This window comes from Lepus europaeus, chromosome 5, assembly GCF_033115175.1.
Source record: "Lepus europaeus isolate LE1 chromosome 5, mLepTim1.pri, whole genome shotgun sequence".
Lineage (NCBI taxonomy): Eukaryota > Metazoa > Chordata > Mammalia > Lagomorpha > Leporidae > Lepus > Lepus europaeus.
The window spans coordinates 19,484,594-19,504,685 of NC_084831.1; the positions used below are offsets into that span (position 1 = coordinate 19,484,594).

At 59.3% G+C, this 20,092-nt stretch overlaps 1 protein-coding gene across 1 annotated transcript; it reads right to left on the reverse strand.

Moving 5' to 3' along the window:
• Nucleotides 1-1,608: 1,608 nt before the first annotated feature.
• CRYBG2 (crystallin beta-gamma domain containing 2) lies at nucleotides 1,609-19,728 on the reverse strand. The gene is made up of 19 exons (XM_062193186.1): nucleotides 17,176-19,728; nucleotides 16,781-16,828; nucleotides 16,586-16,698; nucleotides 16,299-16,428; nucleotides 14,200-14,339; nucleotides 13,012-13,138; nucleotides 12,731-12,766; nucleotides 12,316-12,452; nucleotides 12,029-12,155; nucleotides 11,617-11,756; nucleotides 11,389-11,515; nucleotides 11,190-11,222; nucleotides 10,975-11,087; nucleotides 6,563-6,692; nucleotides 5,338-5,477; nucleotides 4,917-5,040; nucleotides 3,259-3,417; nucleotides 1,846-2,005; nucleotides 1,609-1,760 (listed from the first exon to the last, which is right to left on the reverse strand). Exons 1-19 carry the CDS (start codon nucleotides 19,726-19,728, stop codon nucleotides 1,672-1,674), a joined length of 4,626 nt encoding a protein of 1,541 aa, XP_062049170.1. The 3' UTR covers nucleotides 1,609-1,671.
• Nucleotides 19,729-20,092: the final 364 nt, after the last annotated feature.

The following is a 20,092-nucleotide window of genomic DNA, read 5'->3' on the forward strand; positions in this document are numbered from 1 at the left end:
TGGAGGAGCTGGTGGTGGCCTGGGAGACATGAAAGGCCTCTCCCCTCTGCATCCCTGCCAGGGTCAGAGGAGCAGCGACCCCAGGGGCCTGAGGAGGGGTCTGCGGAGGGTGGGGAAGGGGCCGGGAGATTCAAGTGCCCCCTCCCCTGAACTGCCCCTGCTGCTTCTCTTGCAGATCCAAACCGGAGTCTTGGGAAACCAGACCATAACCTACTCCTCCCAGCCAAGCAGCCACACAGGCGCAGGTGCAGTGGGAGGCTGTTTCCTTCTCTTCCTGACCAACGCTCTCCTCCACCTCTTCTACCTCAGCTGAGGGACCACCTGCCCAGCCTGAGGCCACCACCACTCTGCGGAGAATCCTGCCCCTCAATCTGAGAGCTCCAGCGTGTGGAAATGGGGGTGGCATCGGCACTCCACAGCCAAGGTCAATAAAGCTATCTTGTACATGAACCTCCTGCAGTGTGGTCCCTGGACATCACTGGGCCCCAAGAGCCAGGGATGAAGCAGCACCAGGGAGCCCCAGCCCTGTGCAGCCTCACCCCAAAGTCCCATGCAGGAGCGGGTGGAAACCTGCCATCCTCACCACTCCTGTAGGATGCTTGTGCTTCACCTGCCCCTGAGTGTCTGGGAATGATGGCCCCAGGGCCCACCACCCTGAACATGCCCTCCCCCCAAGAGAGCCCCATACCCTGGTATCCGGGTGTCCTCAGAATGACAGATTCGGGGAAGTCCCCAGTACCAAACCTGCCCACACCCCAGCCTCTGGGGGTCCCCGGAAACCAGCTCTCTGCCCACTGCGGGGTGGAGAGGGATCCAACCCCATTCTCACGACAGGAAGGCAGGAAGCACAAGGAGCTGCCCTCCAGGCTTTGAGGGGTCAGCGTGGGAGCCGGAAGCGAACCCCAAGGCAGCCCCCACGGACCCTTCCCACCCCTGAAGGAGCTGCTTGGTGAGGGTCCGGGCACCGCGGGAGCTCCTCCTCCCCTAGTCCTGCCCCCTCTCAGCCGGGTCAGGGCCCAGACCCCCTGACGAGGCTTCCCTGAATAACTGAGGACAGACCTTCAGGCTTGGAGACCAGGGTGGGGGGAAGTAGGGAGGAGCCCTGGGGCCACGCCTTGCAGGGTGAGGGGTGCAGCTCCCTCTTGTCCACCTGCTGTGCCCCCACTGAGCTTCTAAGCCTGCACCCCTGGACTTGTCTCTTCCCAGGTCACCCCCAGCCTGACGGGGAACATCGCAGCTGCCCTGTCATTGATTCTATCACCCTGGCCGTGGGAACCCTCCACTGGACTGCGAGTTCCCAAGGGCGGGGCCCAGCACGCCTGGTTCCTAATTGTGTCTCCACACCTCAGCACAGACCTGACTCAGCAGGGGCTCGGCACTTAGCCGTCCCGGAACCACATCAGGCACCACACTCGCCACCGGGCTGGTCCCAGCGCTCCCTCTGGTGGCAGAGAGGAGTCTTACACCTGAGCCTCAACCCAGCAGAAAAGGAAGCTGCAGGGCTGGGGCGGGGGACCACGTGAACACATGGCTGCCCTGGCCCCCAAATATCAAGGTGCATGGTGACAAGGATACCTGGCAGCATATTAAAAAATAGCTTATGTTCCAACAAAAGTTCTATAAAAACATTTCATCCCAGCAGAAACCCCCGGGCTAGGGGCGGAGGGAGCTTCAAAGCACATGCACCGTCCAGATCTGGGAGGCCCTGTCCTTGGCTGGCTCCCACAGCACCACGTGGTCCCGGTCGTAACCCCGGCCACCTGCATGGGGATAAAGAGATGCTTAGAGAGAGCTGGGGCACACAAAGGGCCTCAGCTCCCCCTCCCCATGCACATCCCAGGTTACCTTTCACATCCAGGATCCGGCCCTCAAACATCTGGCTGCAGATGTGGCCCAAGTCATTGATGCTCCACGTCTGGCGTGGTAGGCGGCTCTCAGCCCAGAGCACCACCTTGGAGCCGGGGCTGGGAGGCCCGATCACCTGCAGGCTCATGGTGGGGGCCACCTGTGGCCCAGGAGGTCATTAGGCACTGTTCCCCCATGGGGCTCTGCCACGCCCAAGACACCCAGGAACTGAGCTGCAGTTTCCCTGGGAATGGGGATTCCCCAGTGATGGATTTTGTGAGGGCTCAAAATGAGAAAACAGGGGCCGGAGAGGTGGGACAGTAGGTTAAGCATCTGCCTGCGGCGCCGGCATCCCACATGGGCACTTGTTCAGGTCCTGGCTGCTCCACTTCCAGTCCAGCTCTCTGCTATGGCCTGGGAAAGCAGTAGAAGATGGCCCAAATGCTTGGGCCCCTGCACCCGCGTGGGAGACCTGGAAGAAGCTCCTGGCTCCTGGCTTTGGATCTGCCCTGCTCCAGCCATTGTGGCCATTTGGGGAGTGAACTGGTGGATGGAGGACCTCTCTCTCTCTCTCTCTCTCTCTGCCTCTCAAATAAATAAATAAATCTTTAAAACAAGGAAAGTGAGAAAACCTAAAAGGGAGAGGTAAATATTAGCTCCTCTAGGAAGTCTTTCATTATTAACCCCGGAAGCATGAGCTTCAGCATCAAACGTCCATGTGTCTATAGGCTGTTTGGCCTTCAGCAAACTTGACCTCCTGTGCTCTGGGTTCCTCGCCTGCAAAGCGGGGAGGCTGACGGGACCCGCCCCATGGCGCTGTCTGAGGATTACGGGAGGCGTGTTCCCACCTCGGGGCCTTTGCACGTGCCTTCCCCTGCCTGGCAGGCTCTTCCCTCGGCCCTCAGACATCACATCTCAGGGAGGGCCCCCCTTGCAGAGTTACCTGATCCCTCTCGCTTCTCCTTTTCTCTTCTCTCTCCTCTATGGCACTTCTCATCCCCTAACACGCTAAGATATTTTACTTATTTGTTTCTGCCTCTCTCTGTCTCTGCCACTAAGCTTCAGCAGGGCAGAAGTCCATGCTGGCTTCTCACTGCTGTAGTCCCGGCACCTGGAAGAAGGCCTGGCACGTAGTGGGTCTCGGGAAATGTCTACGGAGTGAATCCATCATTATCTGACCAGTTCTGTCATCAGACACCCAAGCTGGAAGGTCCCTCAGAGGCACCTCGTTGGACACTTGCTGTGTAGACTGAAGCTGGGGTGGGTTTGCCCAGGGGTACAGCCTGCAGGCTCCCCTGCCCAGGGCCCTGGTGTCGGCACTCAGCTCTGCTCTTTACTGAGTGGGGCTTGCCAAGGTGGGCTGGCGAGCACCTAGGGGGCGGGGGTTCCGGTCCCACCCCCCTCCATCAGTACCTGGTTCTTCAGCAGCCCATCCTCGTAGTACCAGACGCAGCTGCCTCCAGCTCGGGGATCGGAGACCACCACGCGGCCCGCCTTCATGTCCTCCACGTGGTCTGGCACTGCCAGGACCCCCTCCAGTGCCGCGTTCCAGAGGCGGAAGTAGACCCGGCGCTGGCAGCGGGGAGAGGCTGAGAGTCAGGGGTCTCCAGCACGGACGCCCCCTCCACCCTCACCTGCGGATTCTCCAGGACCAAGCCCCCCACCCTCCTTCCTGCCCCCAAACTTCCCTTGCCTGCTCCTCAGTCAGCCCTTTTTGAACACACATCCCGAAGCCACACGCACACACACACACACACATACACGGTTCTGTATCCAGAGAGGCAGCCACGGCACACAGCGGGCACAGCACGCAAGACACCAACATACACACATGCGTGGCCATCCAAACTCATACGTCCTCACCAACACACAGATCCACACAATTGGCCACAGGCCGGACACAGCTATGCACACGGTCACCAGGCGGAACGTGTGCACACAGCCCCAGCCAGGCCCCAGGGCTGCAGACACTGGACCTGGCTCAGTTGGGAGTCTCGGATGGAGGGGCCAGTAGCAATAGTGACAGTCGCAGCTGAGGTTTGCAGAGCGCCTGCCACTCGAGCCCCGTTGCTAGGGTTCCGCACACAAGATACATCCCCAAGCCTCCGACAGACCCGGGGCCCACAGAATCCTCGTTTTAAAGGTGAGGAAATGCAGGTCCATGGAGGAACAGGACTCGCCCAAAGTTGCAGAGCAAATCCTCGTCCACTTCTTTGGGCCTTTGTTTCTCCATCTGAGAGTGGGAGATAATCTCCACAACTCTTCATGTAAGAGTCTAGAATAAAGGGCTGAACAGGTCCCTCGTACAGAGACACACACAATCTCAACAGACACAGGCGCGAGCAGCCCTGAACACCGAACACGCACATGCACACACACGTGTGAGGTCACCTCCGGAGCACATAGGACGCCACAGGGACAGAAAGCCCTCAGACAGGCATGCCTGTGCACACACACGCACACGCACACAGAGCCCACACCATGCTGCTACACCAGGCACGGGGGCAGGAAGATCAGCCGTGTTCAGACACACGGGCTGCATGTACGAACATGGTGCTTCCCACAGCGAGCTGTGCCCAGGACTCCCAGGACAAGAATCAAGTAAACAAAAGTGAGTTGGTTTACAGAAAAATATAAAATAGACAATGATTCAAGAGGAACGCCTAGGGGCCGGCACTGTGGTCCAGTGAGCTAAGCCACATGCTGTGACGCCAGCATCCCATACGAGTGCCGGTTCGAGCCCCAGCTGCTCTGCTTCTGCTCCAGCTCCCTGCTAATGTGCCTGGGAAAGCCCGCATGGGGGAGACCCAGAAGGAGCTCCGTGCTCCTGATTCTGCCCGGCCCAGCCCTGGCTGTTGGGACCATTGAGGAATGAACCAGCAGATGGATGATCTCTCTCTCTTTCTCCCCACCCCCCCTCTAGCACTCTGCCTTTCAAATAAATAAATAACTCCTTTTTTGTTTTTAAAAAGGACCAACTATGTGGCAAAGATCGTGACAAAAGCACAGACTGCTGAGTGTGGGGAACACACAGCTGCACCTGGACACACCCACCTTGGTGTGCTACCCACCTGCTTGATGGGGTAGAGTGATCCCACCCTCTGGGTGCCGCTGTAGGTCAGCCAGTTGGTGATCTCGCAGCTGCCCACCAGCCACTGGCGGCCCCGGAAGTCGCTGTGCTCACATAGTACCCAGCTGGGCCCGGCAGGTGCCAGAGACAGAGAGAGATGACAGACACCAAGTCAGAACCATCCACCTCCTCTTCTCCCGTCCCGGGGGTCAGTGCCCCACTGGGGAGAGGGAGCCTGGGAAGTAGGTTTGGGGCTTGCAGGGCAAAGTGGGGTCCTGAGAGGTCCACCCGGCAGTGAGCCCCTCCCTCTTTTCAGGCTTGGAGGGGAGGCCCCCTCCTGGGGGAGAAGGGAGGGGCCAGAGGTTCTGGATCTCCGCACCCACCCACTCGCTCCACCCCGGGCCGCCCCACGACGCACTCACACGCCCCCCTGGACGCGCACGGACAGCACGTGGTTGTTGAAGCCCTCGGCTTGCAGGCTCCGCACCTCCCGGGTGAGCTCCATCTCTTTGCCCTCGAAGCACTCCAGCCCGTACAGGAACACGGAGGGCTCTGAAAAGTGCTGGGGGCCGGGCGTGGAGAACGGGTGAGGCCCAGGCAGCCCCAGCCGCAGACGCCCACCCGGACTCCTGGGTCTAAACTTCAGGCCCTGCTCCCTCCTGAGCCCGGATTCGGGGACTTCCTGTGAGCCAGACCCCTCCCCACCGTTTCCCCTCAAACCTCCTGTCTGCTAAACGGGGGCCACGCCGTTCGCCCCCTGTCCATCCTCATGCTAACAGCAGCCTGGGAACCCCAGCGGCGGCCACCAGAGCGGTCCTTACCACACCAGACTGTGCGCCAGCGCCGCCCTGATCCCAGTACCACTCAAGGACCCTAGACAGCTGGTGCTGTTGTCAGCCCCACGTAACAGAGGGACAGAGACAGAAGCATTTGCTGGGCTCCCGACCCAGGCCTGTCTGCAGAGCCAGCGTGCGGCCACGCCGGGTGGACTCCTGAGCTGGCTGCATGGAGAGCCTGGCGCGGCCTCTTCCCAGGTGTGGACTCCTAGTGTCCACATCTGGAAAAGGGAGCTCATAAGGGCGACACCTGGCAGGGCCGTGGTGGAGCCCCTGACCGCTGCCTGCCGTGTGCCCCACGCTCGGCACCTGCGGGCCGCTCTGATCAGGCACCCAGCCTGGCAGCCACCCAGTCCTACAGACGCTGGCCCTGAACAGGCCTGCGTCACCTCTGTCCATGTCTTCCCTGGCCCAGGATGTCACTCACTATTCGCTCTGGGTCCCTGCCGGGCCCTGCCCACCTGTGCTGCTTCAGAGTGGGTTCTGGGTTGTTCCCACCTGCTGTCATTTGGCAGGGCTGGCGTCTCCCCACGCCTACCCCCGAGGGTCAATGCCTCCTGGCCAGGCACCACTTCTGCCTTGTGCTCTACGTTCGCATGACCACGGGCTCTTGGGAGGCAGCCTGGGTCAGGGCCTATCTGTAGCTGCCTCACAAATATCTGGGAAATGCTACTGGCTTTGAAGGCCCTGAGCTACAGGGTCTGGGCCGATTCTGAAAAAGACCGGATCCAACCCACCAACCCAGTAGGTGTCGGGGCAGGGGCGCCGCCGGGACCCCCAGGGCCACCTGGAAGTGGGCGGAACTACTCACCAGGGGCACCTTCCGGAGGGAGCCCAGCACCGTGGATGTCAGGCAGCCCATGGCCGTGAGAGTGGGGAACTCACCCTCGGAGAGCACGTGCTGCTCCCCCTGGAAGTCCTCCTCACCAAACAGGATCCAGCTGGGGAAGAAAGAGCGGGGCAGTTTCCTGAGCCTCCTCTGTGGTTGGTGTGCCCAGGCGCCCCTCAGATCCAGAGGAGTGGACCACACCAGGGGAGGTCAAGGGCGAACAGGGATCACTGCCAGCAGTCAGCACTACCCAGCAGCGCCCCCTGGCGCCGATTCTAGTCCCGGCTGCTTCTCTTCCGTTCCAGCTCTCTGCTATGGCCTGGGAAAGCAGTGGAAGATGGCCCAGATGCTTGGGTCCCTGCACCCACGTGGGAGACCCAGAAGAAGCTCCTGGCTTTGGATCGGCCCAGCTCCGGATCTTGTGGTCATTTGGGGAGTGAACAGTGGATGAAAGACCTTTCTCTCTGTCTCTCCCTCTCATTGTCTATAACTCTCTCTCAAATAAATAAATAAAATCTTTAAAAAAAAAGAATTAAATAAAAATGAAGCATATTACTAAGATTTGAAAACAAATTAAACAAATGAACTTAACTGTATTTCTGATTGGTGACATAATCATCCCAATAAGGATTACTCAAATGTCTTTAAGCCATAATATTTGGAACTATGCATTCCCGTATAATGAGAATGAATGTTCTGAGGGCAAAATGAACCACAAAGAACCCTCAAACAGCTGTCAGTGGTTTCTTTTCTTTTTTCTTTCTTTTTTTTTTTTTTTTTTTTTTGACAGGCAGAGTGGACAGTAGAGGGAGACAGAGAGAAAGGTCTTCCTTTTTGCCATTGGTTCACCCTCCAATGGCCACTGTGGCCAGCGCATTGTGCTGATCCGAAGCCAGGAGCCAGGTGCTTCTCCTGGTCTCCCATGGGGTACAGGGCCCAAGCACTTGGGCCATCCTCCACTGCACTCCCTGGCCACAGCAGAGAGCTGGCCTGGAAGAGGGGCAACCGGGACAGGATCGGTGCCCTGACCGGGACTAGAACCTGGTGTGCCGGCGCCGCAAGGCGGAGGATTAGCCTACTGAGCCGCGGCGCCGGCCAGTGGTTTCTACTGTTAGCAACAGTACTGATATTTTAATTTTAATAACATGTAGGTTTTGGTCTCTGAATACTGCTTCCCACAAAAAGAAACCAGGGTTCCTTGGGAAATGGCTGGTTTCAGATTTAGGGCAAGAAATGTACAAAATGATCCTGGGTTGTACTAGGGAAACAAGGAGGTTATCACAACTATGGTGTTCATTTCAGAAGGGCTCAGACACATCTGAGGAGTTCCCGTCGGCCAGAGATGGCACAAGTCAAACAGCAAGAGAACAGGCAGGCAATGCACCCGAGCACATCCAGTCCAGGAGAAAGCTGGGTCCACAGTGCCAGGTAAAGCAACCTTCACGGGGCAGCCTTGGAGACTGCTAGGGGCATCAATTCAGAAAGCATTCCAGAATTTGGTAAAGAGAACGGGTTGACCACTCATCTTGGGGAAAGGAGTGGACTGCCGTTTCTATGTGAGTACCTTCAAGCAGACAAAGAGTTCAAAGGTAAAGTTTCCCCTTGTAGTCTGGCTACTACATGGAGAAGGAATCAAAAGCATTAGAAAACCAGGGCTGGGCACTGGGTCCAGCAGTTAGGATGCCAGCTGGGACGCTGCCATCTCTTATGGGAGTGCCTGGGCTCAAGTCCCAGCTCCACTCCTAATGCCGGCTTCTTGCTGATGCAGACCCTGGGAGGCAGCAGGCGAGGGCTCAGGTAGGTGAGCTCCTCCCACTCGGGCTCCCAGCTCCCTGCTCCCCACTCTCAGCTTCAGCCTGCGTCAGCCCCAGTTGTGGGCAGCTGGGGAGTGAACCAACGGATGGCAACTTTCTGTATGCCTCTCTGCCTCTCAAATAATAAACTAAATAAAAACGTAAAACTTATTTTAAAAAATCAGGGGCCGGCACTGTGGCATGGTGGGTTAACGCCCTGGCCTGAAGTGCCGGTATCCCATATTGGCACTGGTTCTAATTCCAGCTCCTCCTCTTCCAACCCAGCTCTCTGCTATGGCCTGGGAAAGCAGTAGAAGATGGCCCAAGTCCTTGGGCTGCTGCACCCGCGTGGGAGACCTGGAAGAAGCTCCTGGCTCCTGGCTTCAGATCGGCGCAGCTCCAGCTGTTGCGGCCATCTGGGGAGTGAACCAGCGGATGGAAGACCTCTCTCTCTCTGTCTCTACTTCTCTCTGTAACTCTGTCTTTCAAATCAACAAAATAAATTTTTTTAAAAAATTGGAAAATCACTCCATAACCTCTAAAGAAATATCATGGGCCTAGGCAGTTATCGTCAATGGATGCAAAGACCATTAAGTGAAGGAGAAATGGGAACCTTGCAAGGTAGGGATCTGAAGGGAGTGAAAAGGAGGTCAAGCGGACCTGTGCTTGCTCACGTGATGCTAAGGGAAGTAACCAGCACCACCCACAAGGTCTTCTTGCCAGAAAACTTTAGCGGAACACTCTGGACCTGTTCAAGCCTCTATCCATCACTACGGTTTATAAGAAATACAGGGGGCCGGCGCCGCGGCTCACTAGGCTAATCCTCCGCCTTGCGGCACCGGCACACCGGGTTCTAGTCCCGGTCGGGGCACCGATCCTGTCCCGGTTGCCCCTCTTCCAGGCCAGCTCTCTGCTGTGGCCCGGGAGTGCAGTGGAGGATGGCCCAAGTGCTTGGGCCCTGCACCCCATGGGAGACCAGGAGAAGCACCTGGCTCCTGCCATCGGATCAGCGCGGTGCGCCGGCCGCAGCGCGCCTACCGCGGCGGCCATTGGAGGGTGAACCAACGGCAAAAGGAAGACCTTTCTCTCTGTCTCTCTCTCACTGTCCACTCTGCCTGTCAAAAATTAAAAAAAAAAATACAGGGGACAGTGAAATAAATTCAAAGATGCCACTGGAAAGTAATGAGCTAAATATAACAGGTGGGAAACTCACAGGGAAAATTATTCCAGTTCTTCAAACAAGCAAAGGGCATGAAACTAAAAGGAGGAAGGACTTTTACAGGGCAGAGCCGGATCTACCACACAGAATGTGTGGATCTTAGTTAAGTCCCAAGAAAAACTAATTAAACAGCGGCATGTTTGAGACAATGGAAGAAACGCGAACATGGACTTGGTATGGGTGGTATTAGCAAACTCTCACTATTTTTATTAGCTATGAGAATGATTTGTGGTTATGTGGGGGAAAGTGCTGCTTTACAATATTGAAGTGTGCCCCCATGAAAGGTTGTTAGATTAGAGATTTAAATGATTTCCCTAAAAAAAAAAAAAAGCAGAGGGATAGATCAAACAAAATTAGGGTGGGTAGGGGCAGTGCTGTGGCATAGCAGGTAAAGCTGCTGCCTGCAGTGTTGGCATCCCATATGGGCACCAGTTCGAGACCCAGCTGCTCTACTTCCAATCCAGCTCTCTGCTATGGCCTGGAATAGCAGTAGAAGATGCCCCAAAATCCTTGGACTCCTGCACCCATATGGGAGACCCAGAAGATGCTCCTGGCTCCTGGCTTTGGATCAGCGCAGCTCCGGCCATTGCAGCCAGTTGGGGAGTGAACCAGCACATCCAAGACCTCTCTCTCTCTCTCTCTCTCTCTCTCTCTCTCTCTGCCTCTCCATCTCTCTGTGTGTAACTCTGACTTTCAAATAAACAAATCTTAAAAAAAAAAAAACTGCTCATGGTTTTAAAAGTTTTTCCACCAAAATAAACTTAATTTTTAGCTATATTTTTCCACAAACTTTTTGAAATACCTTAATCTTATACCACCTACAGTTTAGATTCCCCCATTAGAATGGATTTTATTTTGTTTGTTTTAAAATTGAGTGACTCAAGACAGATCAGCTAGGGGCCCAGTGCTGTGGCATAGTGGTTAAAGCCACCGTCTGCAATGCCAACATCCCATATGGGCGCCAGTCTGAGACCCGGCTGCTCCACTTCCCATCCAGCTTTCTGCTGTGGCCTGGGAAAGCAGTGGACGATGGTCCAAGTCCTTGGGCCCCTGCACCTGCGTGGGAGACCAGGAGGAAGCTCCTGGCTCCTGGCTTCGGATCGGCTCAGCTCTGGCTGTTGCAGCCAATTGGCGAGTGAACCAGCGGATGGAAGATCTCTCTTTCTCTCTGCCTCTCCTCTCTGTTTCAAATAAATAAATAAATCTTTTTTTTTTTTTTTTTAAGAACAGCTCATTTCAAGGAAGCTGAAGGAAGGAAATGATCTCAAATAAAGACCTCCTCCTGCAGTCCCGGGCCCCAGGCTGTCAAGTCCAGGGCAGGCGCGCACCTGGCCTCGCACCTGTGCGCACGCCGCGCCCTCTACCCCCGGCCATGTCCTCACCTGCCGCCGAGGACACGGCAGGACTGTGGCTGGAAGGAGGCAGGCAGACGGGCCTGGTCCTCCTCGAAAGAGATGTGGTCGCCCAGGAAGCCGGGGCCGGAGAAGAGCTGGATCTGGAGGCACAGGGCGGGAGAGAGACGAGTGAAGCTGGGGACCAGGTGGGAGAGATGAGAGGCTCGGAACCGAGGGCCCGCGCGGGCGCGCTGCCTCCTTACCTTGGAGACAAAGTGCAAGTCGTGCTCCCCGACCTGGAGGGCGGGACCAAAGTTTAGAGACGTCAGGGCTGGGCCAGCTGCTGTCCAGCCGCGGCGCTACTCCCGCCGCCCTCCCGGGAGGCCCCGCCCCCGGACTCCAAGCCCCGCCCCCGCTGGGGACCCCCGGACCTCAAGCCCCGCCCCAGCGGTCGGCACACACCTGCAGCACCGGCTGCAGCGAGGCGAGGGCGCTGTTGCCCGCGCCCCAGTCGTCGCAGTTGCGGTACACGCCCTTCTCCAGCACGTACTGCTCGCCAGAGAAGCCCACCGCCTCATAGGCCACCCACCTGCACAGAGGGGAGCGGGTCAGCGGGGGCGGGGGCGGCGCTCCTGGAGCCGCCCCCGGCCCGGCCAGACCCTCCCTGCTCCGGGAGCCCGGGTCACTCACACGCCGCTGAGCACGTGGATGGCCTGAGTGCGGGGGCCGTGTTGCACTAGCTCCACGTCCGGCCACGCCGTGCTCACCTCCACGCCGTGCCCCTCGAAGTCCATGGCCTCAAACAGCACCACGGCCGGGTCCCCGAAGTCCTGGGCCCCAGGAAAAGTCAGGTGTCTCCCGGAGCACCCGCACCACGGGGATGCAACCCCCCCCCCCCCGGGGGAACTGGGAGTGAGGGGGCTGGTGTAGCCTGGGGGAGGGTAGCGGGGGTTGGGGGGGCAGGCCAGACCTCAGGGAACACTTCGTGGGAGAACAAACTGTACCCTCTGGGAAGGGCTACAAATATCCCCTCCAGGAATTATACTAAGGGAGGTGTGGCGGTGGCCAGAGGCAGAGGGATGGCCCGGTTGCCCTTGTTTACCGTTCGGATCACCCGCAGCGAGGTCAGCAGCTCGTCATAGCCTCCCCAGTGTGACCAGTCTGCGTATTCCCCCTCCTCCAGCAGGTACTGGTGTCCCCGGAAGCCCTCTTTCTCATAGCCCACCCAGCTGGAGGAAGAAGGAGGTGGATGGACAAGACTCAGGGGCAGGAAGCCCACAGAAGGGTCAGACAGCTGCCCCCACTCCGAGCAGCCCAGGGGGCTTCCCACCCCTCCGGGTAAAGGCCAGTGGGGGTGACAAGGTAGCAGGAGGTGTCCTGAGTCCTCACCAGCCTCCAAGAATGCGCAGGGACCCCACAGAGGCCAGCTGGGGGCTCTGGCTGTCCTCTGGCTGCTGGAGGTCGTAGATGTCTCTGCTCACTTCCCAGCTCCGGCCCTGAAAACCCGGAGCCTCGTACACCACAGCCTGTGGGAAGTGGGCATCGTGTTGGAGGGCACGCACAGCCAGCCCAGGGACGGGTCTGCTCGGTATCGGCCCAGAGCGCAAGGAACCACAAGGAGCCCCATCCCCTTATCCAGCTCCGGTCCCTGGCCTGTGACCTGCTCCCTGCACAGCAAGTGCCAATTCCCAGACCCAGTTTCTGAACTCCCCCTCCTCTGGTCTTGCAGTCCAGGCCAGGATAGCCCCACCCCCCACCCCACCCCCAACCTCGCGCTCATTGACCCTGAAGCCCAGATTCTTACCCTTGGTTCTCCTGGCTTCTCCACGCTTGGGCAGCCCTGTGGGGGAGACAGAAGTGAGACACCAGCCCAGAGTGGGGGAAGACAGATGGGGCTGGGGACCTGGGATCTTCTTGATCCTGAGACTCCTAAAAATGGCTAAACCCGTGTCCTCTCTCACCTCCCACCCCTCCCTCTCCTCCAATCCCCACTCCCAGTCATTCCCCTCCTCTCCTTCCCGCAGACTACAGGAACACGCCTGCTGCTTGGGACCAGAGGTAGGGCCTGTGTGCCCGGCTCTTTACCAATCTCACGGGCTTCAGGGAGCCCACACTGGGGTCCGATGCACCCCAGGCCTCCATGGTGGGGTACTCGCCAGGCTCCAGGATGTACGGGGTATCTTCAAAGAATGGTTTGGGGTACAGCAGCCACCTGGAGGGAGGCAGAGAGGCCACTGCATCCCGGATCCCAACAAACATTGCGTAGAGGGTGAGAAGTTAGGTTGATAGGGGAGGAGGAGGTTTTGGGGGGAGGTCCCCATCGTGGGTGGGGAGGACCCTGGAGGAGTTTCTTACAGTAAATATCTCTTACAGTAGCCATCCCATCCATCTCCTTCCTCTTGTCTGCCCTTTCTGATTTCACACAACAGCTGGAGGATCTTTCTAACACATATCTGCTTAAAAAAAAAATCCCAGGGGACAGGCACTGTGGTGCAGCAGGTCACACTGCCACTTGGGACACTTGTATTCCCTATGAGAGTGCTTAAGTTCGAGTCCCACCTCTACTTCTGTTGCAACTTCATGTTAATGCACACCCTGGGAGGCAGCAGGTGATGGCTCAAGTACTGGGGTCCCTGCCACCCACGTGGGAGACCTGGATGGAGGTTCTGGCTCCTGGTTTCAGCCTGGCCTAGCTCTGGCTATATCAGTCATTTGGGGAGTAAGCCAGTGGGTGGAAGATCTCTGTCTCTGTTGTTCTGCCTTAACTTAGTCACATGCATACATAAAACCCAGTTAAGGCACAAGGAGACCTGTGGTCCGGCCCCTTCCATCTGGGTCTCCCACCTTTCCATTTCCTGCATACACTGGCTCAACTAACCTTTTAAAGTTGAGCTCCCTCCCGTCACATGCTGTCCCCTCCCCTTCTCCCCGTCCTTACATAAACAGGTATTAAGGAGCATCCAGCATGCGTCAGGCCCTGCCTTGAGCTTCAGGGATGCGATCGCAGGTAGAGACTCGCCTGCCACCCTGGAGCTTAGATTCCTGGCCCACTCCTCCCAGCGGAGAGGCCTCCATCTCCAGGAAGTCGGCTTTGGCTCCTCTGCCTGTTCCCCCTTCCTGGAACCCTGGCTTGCTGTTGTCTGTTTACCTGCCTGACCCCACAGGTACACTGAGCACGCTTGAAGGTGGGGAGTGCGTCCCAGCACCTCTGTGTCCCCAGCGCCCAGCACAGCGAATGTTAAATGAAGGGGTCCCGGGGTGGTCCAGACTCACAGTCCGGCGGACACGATGGCAGATGCCACCTGCAGGGGCTTCTCCAGGTCCTGGGGATCCTTCAAGGCCTCCACCAGCTTCACGCTTTCCCCCTTGAAGCCCTCCTCGGGGAAGAGGCTGATCTCTGGGGTGCGGTAATCCTGGGGAAGAAGATGGCAGAAATGAAGTCTAAACCAGCCCCACCCCTGCTCCCCACGTCTGTCCAGCCAGGGCGCCAGGAGGCTTCTGGGAAAACCTCTGTGGCTGTCTCCCCAGAAACCAGGAGGCGGACTGAGTGTACGCTGCACGCTCAGCCCGACGAGCCTGAGACCACAGTCCTTGCTGGTCCCTTGCTGGACCATGCAGACCTGAGACCCTAGTTCCCAAGAGAACCTGCAAAGCGCCACGCTGGTCCCTTGCCTCTTGGCAGTCTGGTGGAGGTTTGGGCAAGGCAATAGCTACTTCCTGAGATGCACTTTTGACCCTTCCTTGAGGCGCAGTTCCTGCCTCTGACCAATCAGCAGGTCTTCTCTGCACTCTAGGGGTTCTGGGGCCTCACTGGGGCCACCTGCACTCATTCATCTGGTGTTTAGGAAGCTCTACTGAGTGCAAGGCACCCTGCCCAGGTTGGGTCCTGCGCCTCTCATGTTGGCCTCCAGACGGGTGTTACTGCTCCACTCACAGACGAGGAAAATGAGGCTCGGTGACGACATGCCCAAGGTCACATGCTGGTGAGTGGCAGAGCCCAGAGCAGAGCGGGGAGCTTTGTCCCCTGTTGTAATCCAGCTTCGCCCACGTGCCTGTCACACAGTAGGTGCCCAATCAGCGCTGAGTCAATGAATCCAGGACCATCAGGCTTCAAAGCCTTTGTTTTTCTCTCATCTGTCATTACCTCCCACACAAAGATAAATTTACGGTGAGAAGTTCACAATAAACTGTCCGCGAGCATTTCTGAGTATCTGAAAATGTCTGCCCCCTCCTCCTGGGCCACTGCCCTGGCTAAGGCTCAGCTCTCACCAGGAAGACTGCGCAGAGCAGTTCTGGGCTCAGTTTTCCACTCTTTCATTAAAAACTGAAAACACGAGAGCAGGCATTTGACCTAGCGGTGAACACCCACATCCCGGCTCAACTCCCGGCTCTGGCTCCTGACCCCAGCTTCCTGCCACTCAGACCCTGGGAGGCAGCGGTGATGGCTCCTGCCACCCACGTGGGAGACCTGGATCGAGTTCTGGCTCCTGGCTTCAACCAGCCCTGGCTGTTGTAGGCATCTGGGGCGCGAACCAGCAGATGGGAGCTTGGACAGTCCATCTTTCTCTCTTTGCTTCTCAAATAAATAAATAAACCAAAGGAAAAAACTCCAAAATAAGCAAAAACCCCTTAAATGTCTCCTAGGCCCCTTCTTCTGGATCCCCCTAGAGACCGAGATGGTTTGTCGCCCTGGATTTCAGTAGCTTGTGAATTTATCGCTGGTTTTCTGCTTGACAAATAGGAAATGGCAATGTTGACTTTGCACACCAGATGCCCCTCCCTCAGAGGTGCCCCTGGGCTGGCCGTCACCGACCTCCCTCGCCTCCCAGTGCTGTGTCCTCCTGGCAGCCAGCGGATGCTTGTAAACCCCCGATCTGGTTATATGGCTTTCTGCTTCGAACCAGCCCCTACCTGAGCTGACTGTACACCCTGCAGGGCAGAGGGCAGGGCCCCGCCCACCCAGCACCTGGCTCGGTGCCTGGCATGCGCTAGGCATTCCCAAGCATCTGGGAACAACTGAGCGAACAGCCACCCGTGACACCTGGGGCCTGCCTGTGGGCTGGGCGACCCCCACGCCCACACCCACTCCCACGCCCGGTCCTGCTCCAGCCGCAGCGCCTGTCTCCAGGCTGCTTTTCTAAGTGGGAGCGTGACCTCTGCCTGGCCCTGCCTCCTGCCACATAAGGCACACTCCCCAGAGTCCCTTCCTTCCCCAGTAGGCTCCAAGGTCAAGTTCATAAAAAGCACCCCCCACACCCCGGCCCTGCCCCTCACAATCTCTCCCTGCAATGCCAGCTCGAGGGCATGTTCCTGCTCGGGGTCAGGACCCAAGGCGGCTGGGGCACCCCAGGGCCCTGCTCCAGCCCACTCACCTGGACAACCCTCCTAAGGGAGCCAATGCCATGGGTGCTCCAGGCTGGCTCCGGGGCCCTGAGTTCCACATCACCTTCAGGCAGGACCAGCTTCCGGCCCCGGAACTCTGGCTCTTCGTACAGCACCCAGCTGTGGGCACAGAAACCCCAGGGTCACAGGTGGGAAGGAGGTTGTAGCCAGGGTCTCTGGGTAGCTGGCGGGGTTTCTGCCAGGCTGGCCTGGCTGTTCCTCACTCCCCTTGGCACAGCCAGCCCCTCCCCCCCCAAACCAGGCACGCCGCACTCACCAGCCTCGCACTACCCTGATGGAGGCCACGGGGGCCCAGCCCGAAGCATCTGCGACGTCTTCCCAGACTTCCCTGCGGCTGCCCTGGCAGCCGGGCTCAGAGAAGAGGGTGACCTGAGAAGGCACAGCCGGGGTCCTCAGACCCCACCCCAGGCCCCGCCCCCTGCCACCCGGCCCGCTTGCCCCCTGCCTCTACCTTCCCAGGCCGGGTGTTCAGCTTGCCCTGGGTCTTCAGCGCTGGGCTCTGGAATGAGGGAATCATAAGAAGCTTTACGGGGTCACCTTCTCACTGCCCCCCACAACCTGCCATTCCAGGGATTCCACCCCCTCCCTGTTGGCCTCCTCCGACAAGGAGCTGGGTGCCTACCAGCCCCCACCCCAGCTTCCGGGCATCAGGACCACCCATGCCCCTTGGCACCCACACTACACACCTCTGGTGACACGGATGGGGAGACCGAGGCCCGCACAGCCTTGCAGAGGTCAACTGACCCAGACCTCCGACCAAGCCTCCGGCCTCCAGAGACTGACCCCCTCACACCTCCCGACCTGGAGCCCACAGCGCCTCCCTCGCCCACACGAGGCCTCACTCACCCACCCCTCCGGCTGCCGGGCACGTGTGGTCTTCCCTGCCGAGGGACTTTCACAGCACAGCAGAGGCAACTGCCCTGGCACCTTCCTGATGCCTGGTGCCCCATGGGGTGGCAGAGCGGATAGCTTTGTGCCCAGTGGTTCCAGGTTCGGGGTCTCCTTGGTGGCAGGCACCAGACTGCCAAAGATAAGGCTGCCTCCGAGCCGAGAAGTGCGCCTGCTGCCAGCCTGAGCGTCCGGCCCCAGCTCTGGCTGGGGGCCCTTGGCACCTGCTACGTGCTTCTTCATCATCTCCAGAGGCGAGCAGGAGCCCTGGCTGGGCCTGGCAGGGCGCGGGTCCCAGGAGGGGCCGGGCTTGGCTTTCTCCTGCCTGCGCTGGAGCTTCTCGTCGTCACTCAGGTAGGGGTTCTCTGGTTCCTCCTCCTCCTCTACCTCCTCCTTTCCCGCGTCCTTCTCCTGCTCCTTCTCCTCCAGGCCAGGCACCTCCTGGGGGCTGGGTCCCAGCACCCAGGGCCCGGGCTGGTCCTCCTCGATGGCGGGGAGTGTGGCATACATGGCCAGGTAGGAGGCGCGGGGGGCTCGTGGCAGCCGGTGAGTGCGGAGGATCTCAGGGGGCTCCATGCTCCGCAGGGTGTCCAGGAAAATCTCCAGGTCTGCGGCCAAGGCCAACTCATCCTCCTCCCTTGATGGCTCTGGGAGCATCTTGCCCTCGGTGGAGTCAGGGACACACTGGGACTCCACGCTAGCCTCTGCTACCGCTGGCACTGGACTGGGGGTACTTCCTGGGCCGGGGGCTACCTGGTCCACTGAGGAGGATGGGGCAAGGGGACCAGCAGGGTCCTGGACAACCTCTGTCTGGGTGGGAAACGGGACAGCAGAAGCACCAGAGTCCTGAGCAACCTCTGTCTGGGTGGGAGACACAAGGGGGCTCCTTTCAGAGCCCAGGCAAGGCTTATCTTGTTGCGGGGGAGGGGAGGCCAGGGCAGCTGAGCCCTCTATGGTGGTCCCTTCTTTGGTGAGGGAGGGGGCGAGGCTGTTTGCAACACCCTGCACCCCCTCCGTTCGTGGGCTGGAGCTGCCTTCTGGGTCCCCGACAACCTTGCTTGGTTTGGAGGGTGGGGTGCCAGGAGCATCCTCCACTACCTCTTCCTGGCTGGGCGGTGGGCCAAGGGGAGCCCCAGGGCCCTGAGCTGCCTGCTCCTTTCGAGTGAGGGAGGAGATAGGGACCTGTGTGGCGTCCTGACCAAACTCATCCCGCGGGGACGATGGAGGAGAAAGATGTCCTGGGCCGGGCCCAGCCTTGCTTCCTGCCGAGGATGGGGCAAGAGGTGGTCCAGGAACAATGACAACCTCGCTCTTCACTGTGTGCAGGACGGTGGCCACAGGGGCATCGCTGAACCCTTCCTTTTTGACTGGGGGCAGAGCATGGGGAGGGGGATGGGCCCCGGGGGGAGTGGGCACCACAGGCTGCTCTGGAGGGTGGACCAGGCCCAAGGAGGGGCTTTGCGTCTGGAGCCCGGAAGAGGAGGGGACTGGGGCGTGGCCAGGAGAAGTCTGCACAGGGAGCTGAGTGGGGCTGGAGGTTTCCTGCCCCCTGGGGAGCTCACAGGCCTTGGAACCGTGGGCTCTGGCCTGCTCTTGCCGTGGGCAGGCTACAGGCACGTCCTGGCTCTGAGATGCAGGAGTAGCCACTGGGCTGCCTGCAGGGGCCAGGGCAGAGTTGTCCTGTGGCTCGGCCACCCCGGTCTCAGGCAGCTGTCCCAGGGCTGCCCTCCCTACGCCACCTAGGCCCGGACTCCTTGGCACGATGGCTGTGGGTCTGGGGAGGCGACTGGCAGGTGGGCTGCGCTCCGCAGGCACCAGGCTACTGAGCAGCTCTAGGGCCTGGCTGCGGCTGGGGCCGCCATCTGCCGCAGGGCTCACCACCACCGCCCGAATCGCACGGGCCACGTTGCGGCCTCTTGGCAGAGCCTCGCTGGACAGCGCCGGCCCCACAGTCACAGAGCTGCTCACCCGGCGGTCCACATGCCCTCCCACCACGGTGGTGGTCCGTACTGTGCGTGTCACCCGCAGGTTCCGGAGCCCCACAGCTGGGTGGGGACTCGGCTCCCGGGGCCCAGGCAGGGGCACCAAGAACTCAGTCCTGGCTATGGCCCCCATGCCTGGTGGCTCAGTTCTGGGAGCTGGGAGGCGGCCATCGCTCTGGTCCACAGCCTCCTTGGGCCGCCCCACCAGCCTTTTCTCCTTGGGGGGTGGTACGTACTGCCTGGAAAAGATGGGCCCATGGCTCTGGAAGTTCCTGGGGCCGGCTGCCTCCCGAGGGCCTTGCTCGGTCACGCTCTCTTCTTCCCGCGTAGCAAAGCCATTCACTTCCTCTCGGCGGAGGCTACACTCAAACATCTCCTCCGGGGAGGCTTCCTTCCTGGCCCCTGACACCAGGGACACCTTGTGGAAACGGTGTCTGACCTCTTCCGGGGCAGGGGGCCGCTGCCACCACAGTGTAGCATTGACCACTTGGGTCTCGGCCCGGGCCGGGGACCCCCCTGCCTCCTCCATGTTGGGCCCCGGCCCCCTGTCCTGAGGTGTCCTTGCCCCACTGCCGTCCAGCTCCCTGCAGATGGTGCCAACAAGAAGAGAGAGGTCAGGGGTGGTTTGGGGGTTCCCTGAAATGCACAATAACTACTCCAGGGGCCGGGCGCTGTGGCCTAGAAGGTTAAGTGTCTGCCTGCAGTGCCGGCATCTCATATGGGCACCAGTTTGTGTCTCAGCTGCTCCAATTCCGATCCAGCTCCCTGCTAATGTTCCTGGGAAAGCAGCAGAAGATGGCCCAAGTGCTTGGGCCCCTGCATTCGTGTGGGAGACCTGGAGGAAGTTCCTGTCTTCTGGCTTTGGATGGGCCCAGCCCTAGCTGTTGAGGCCA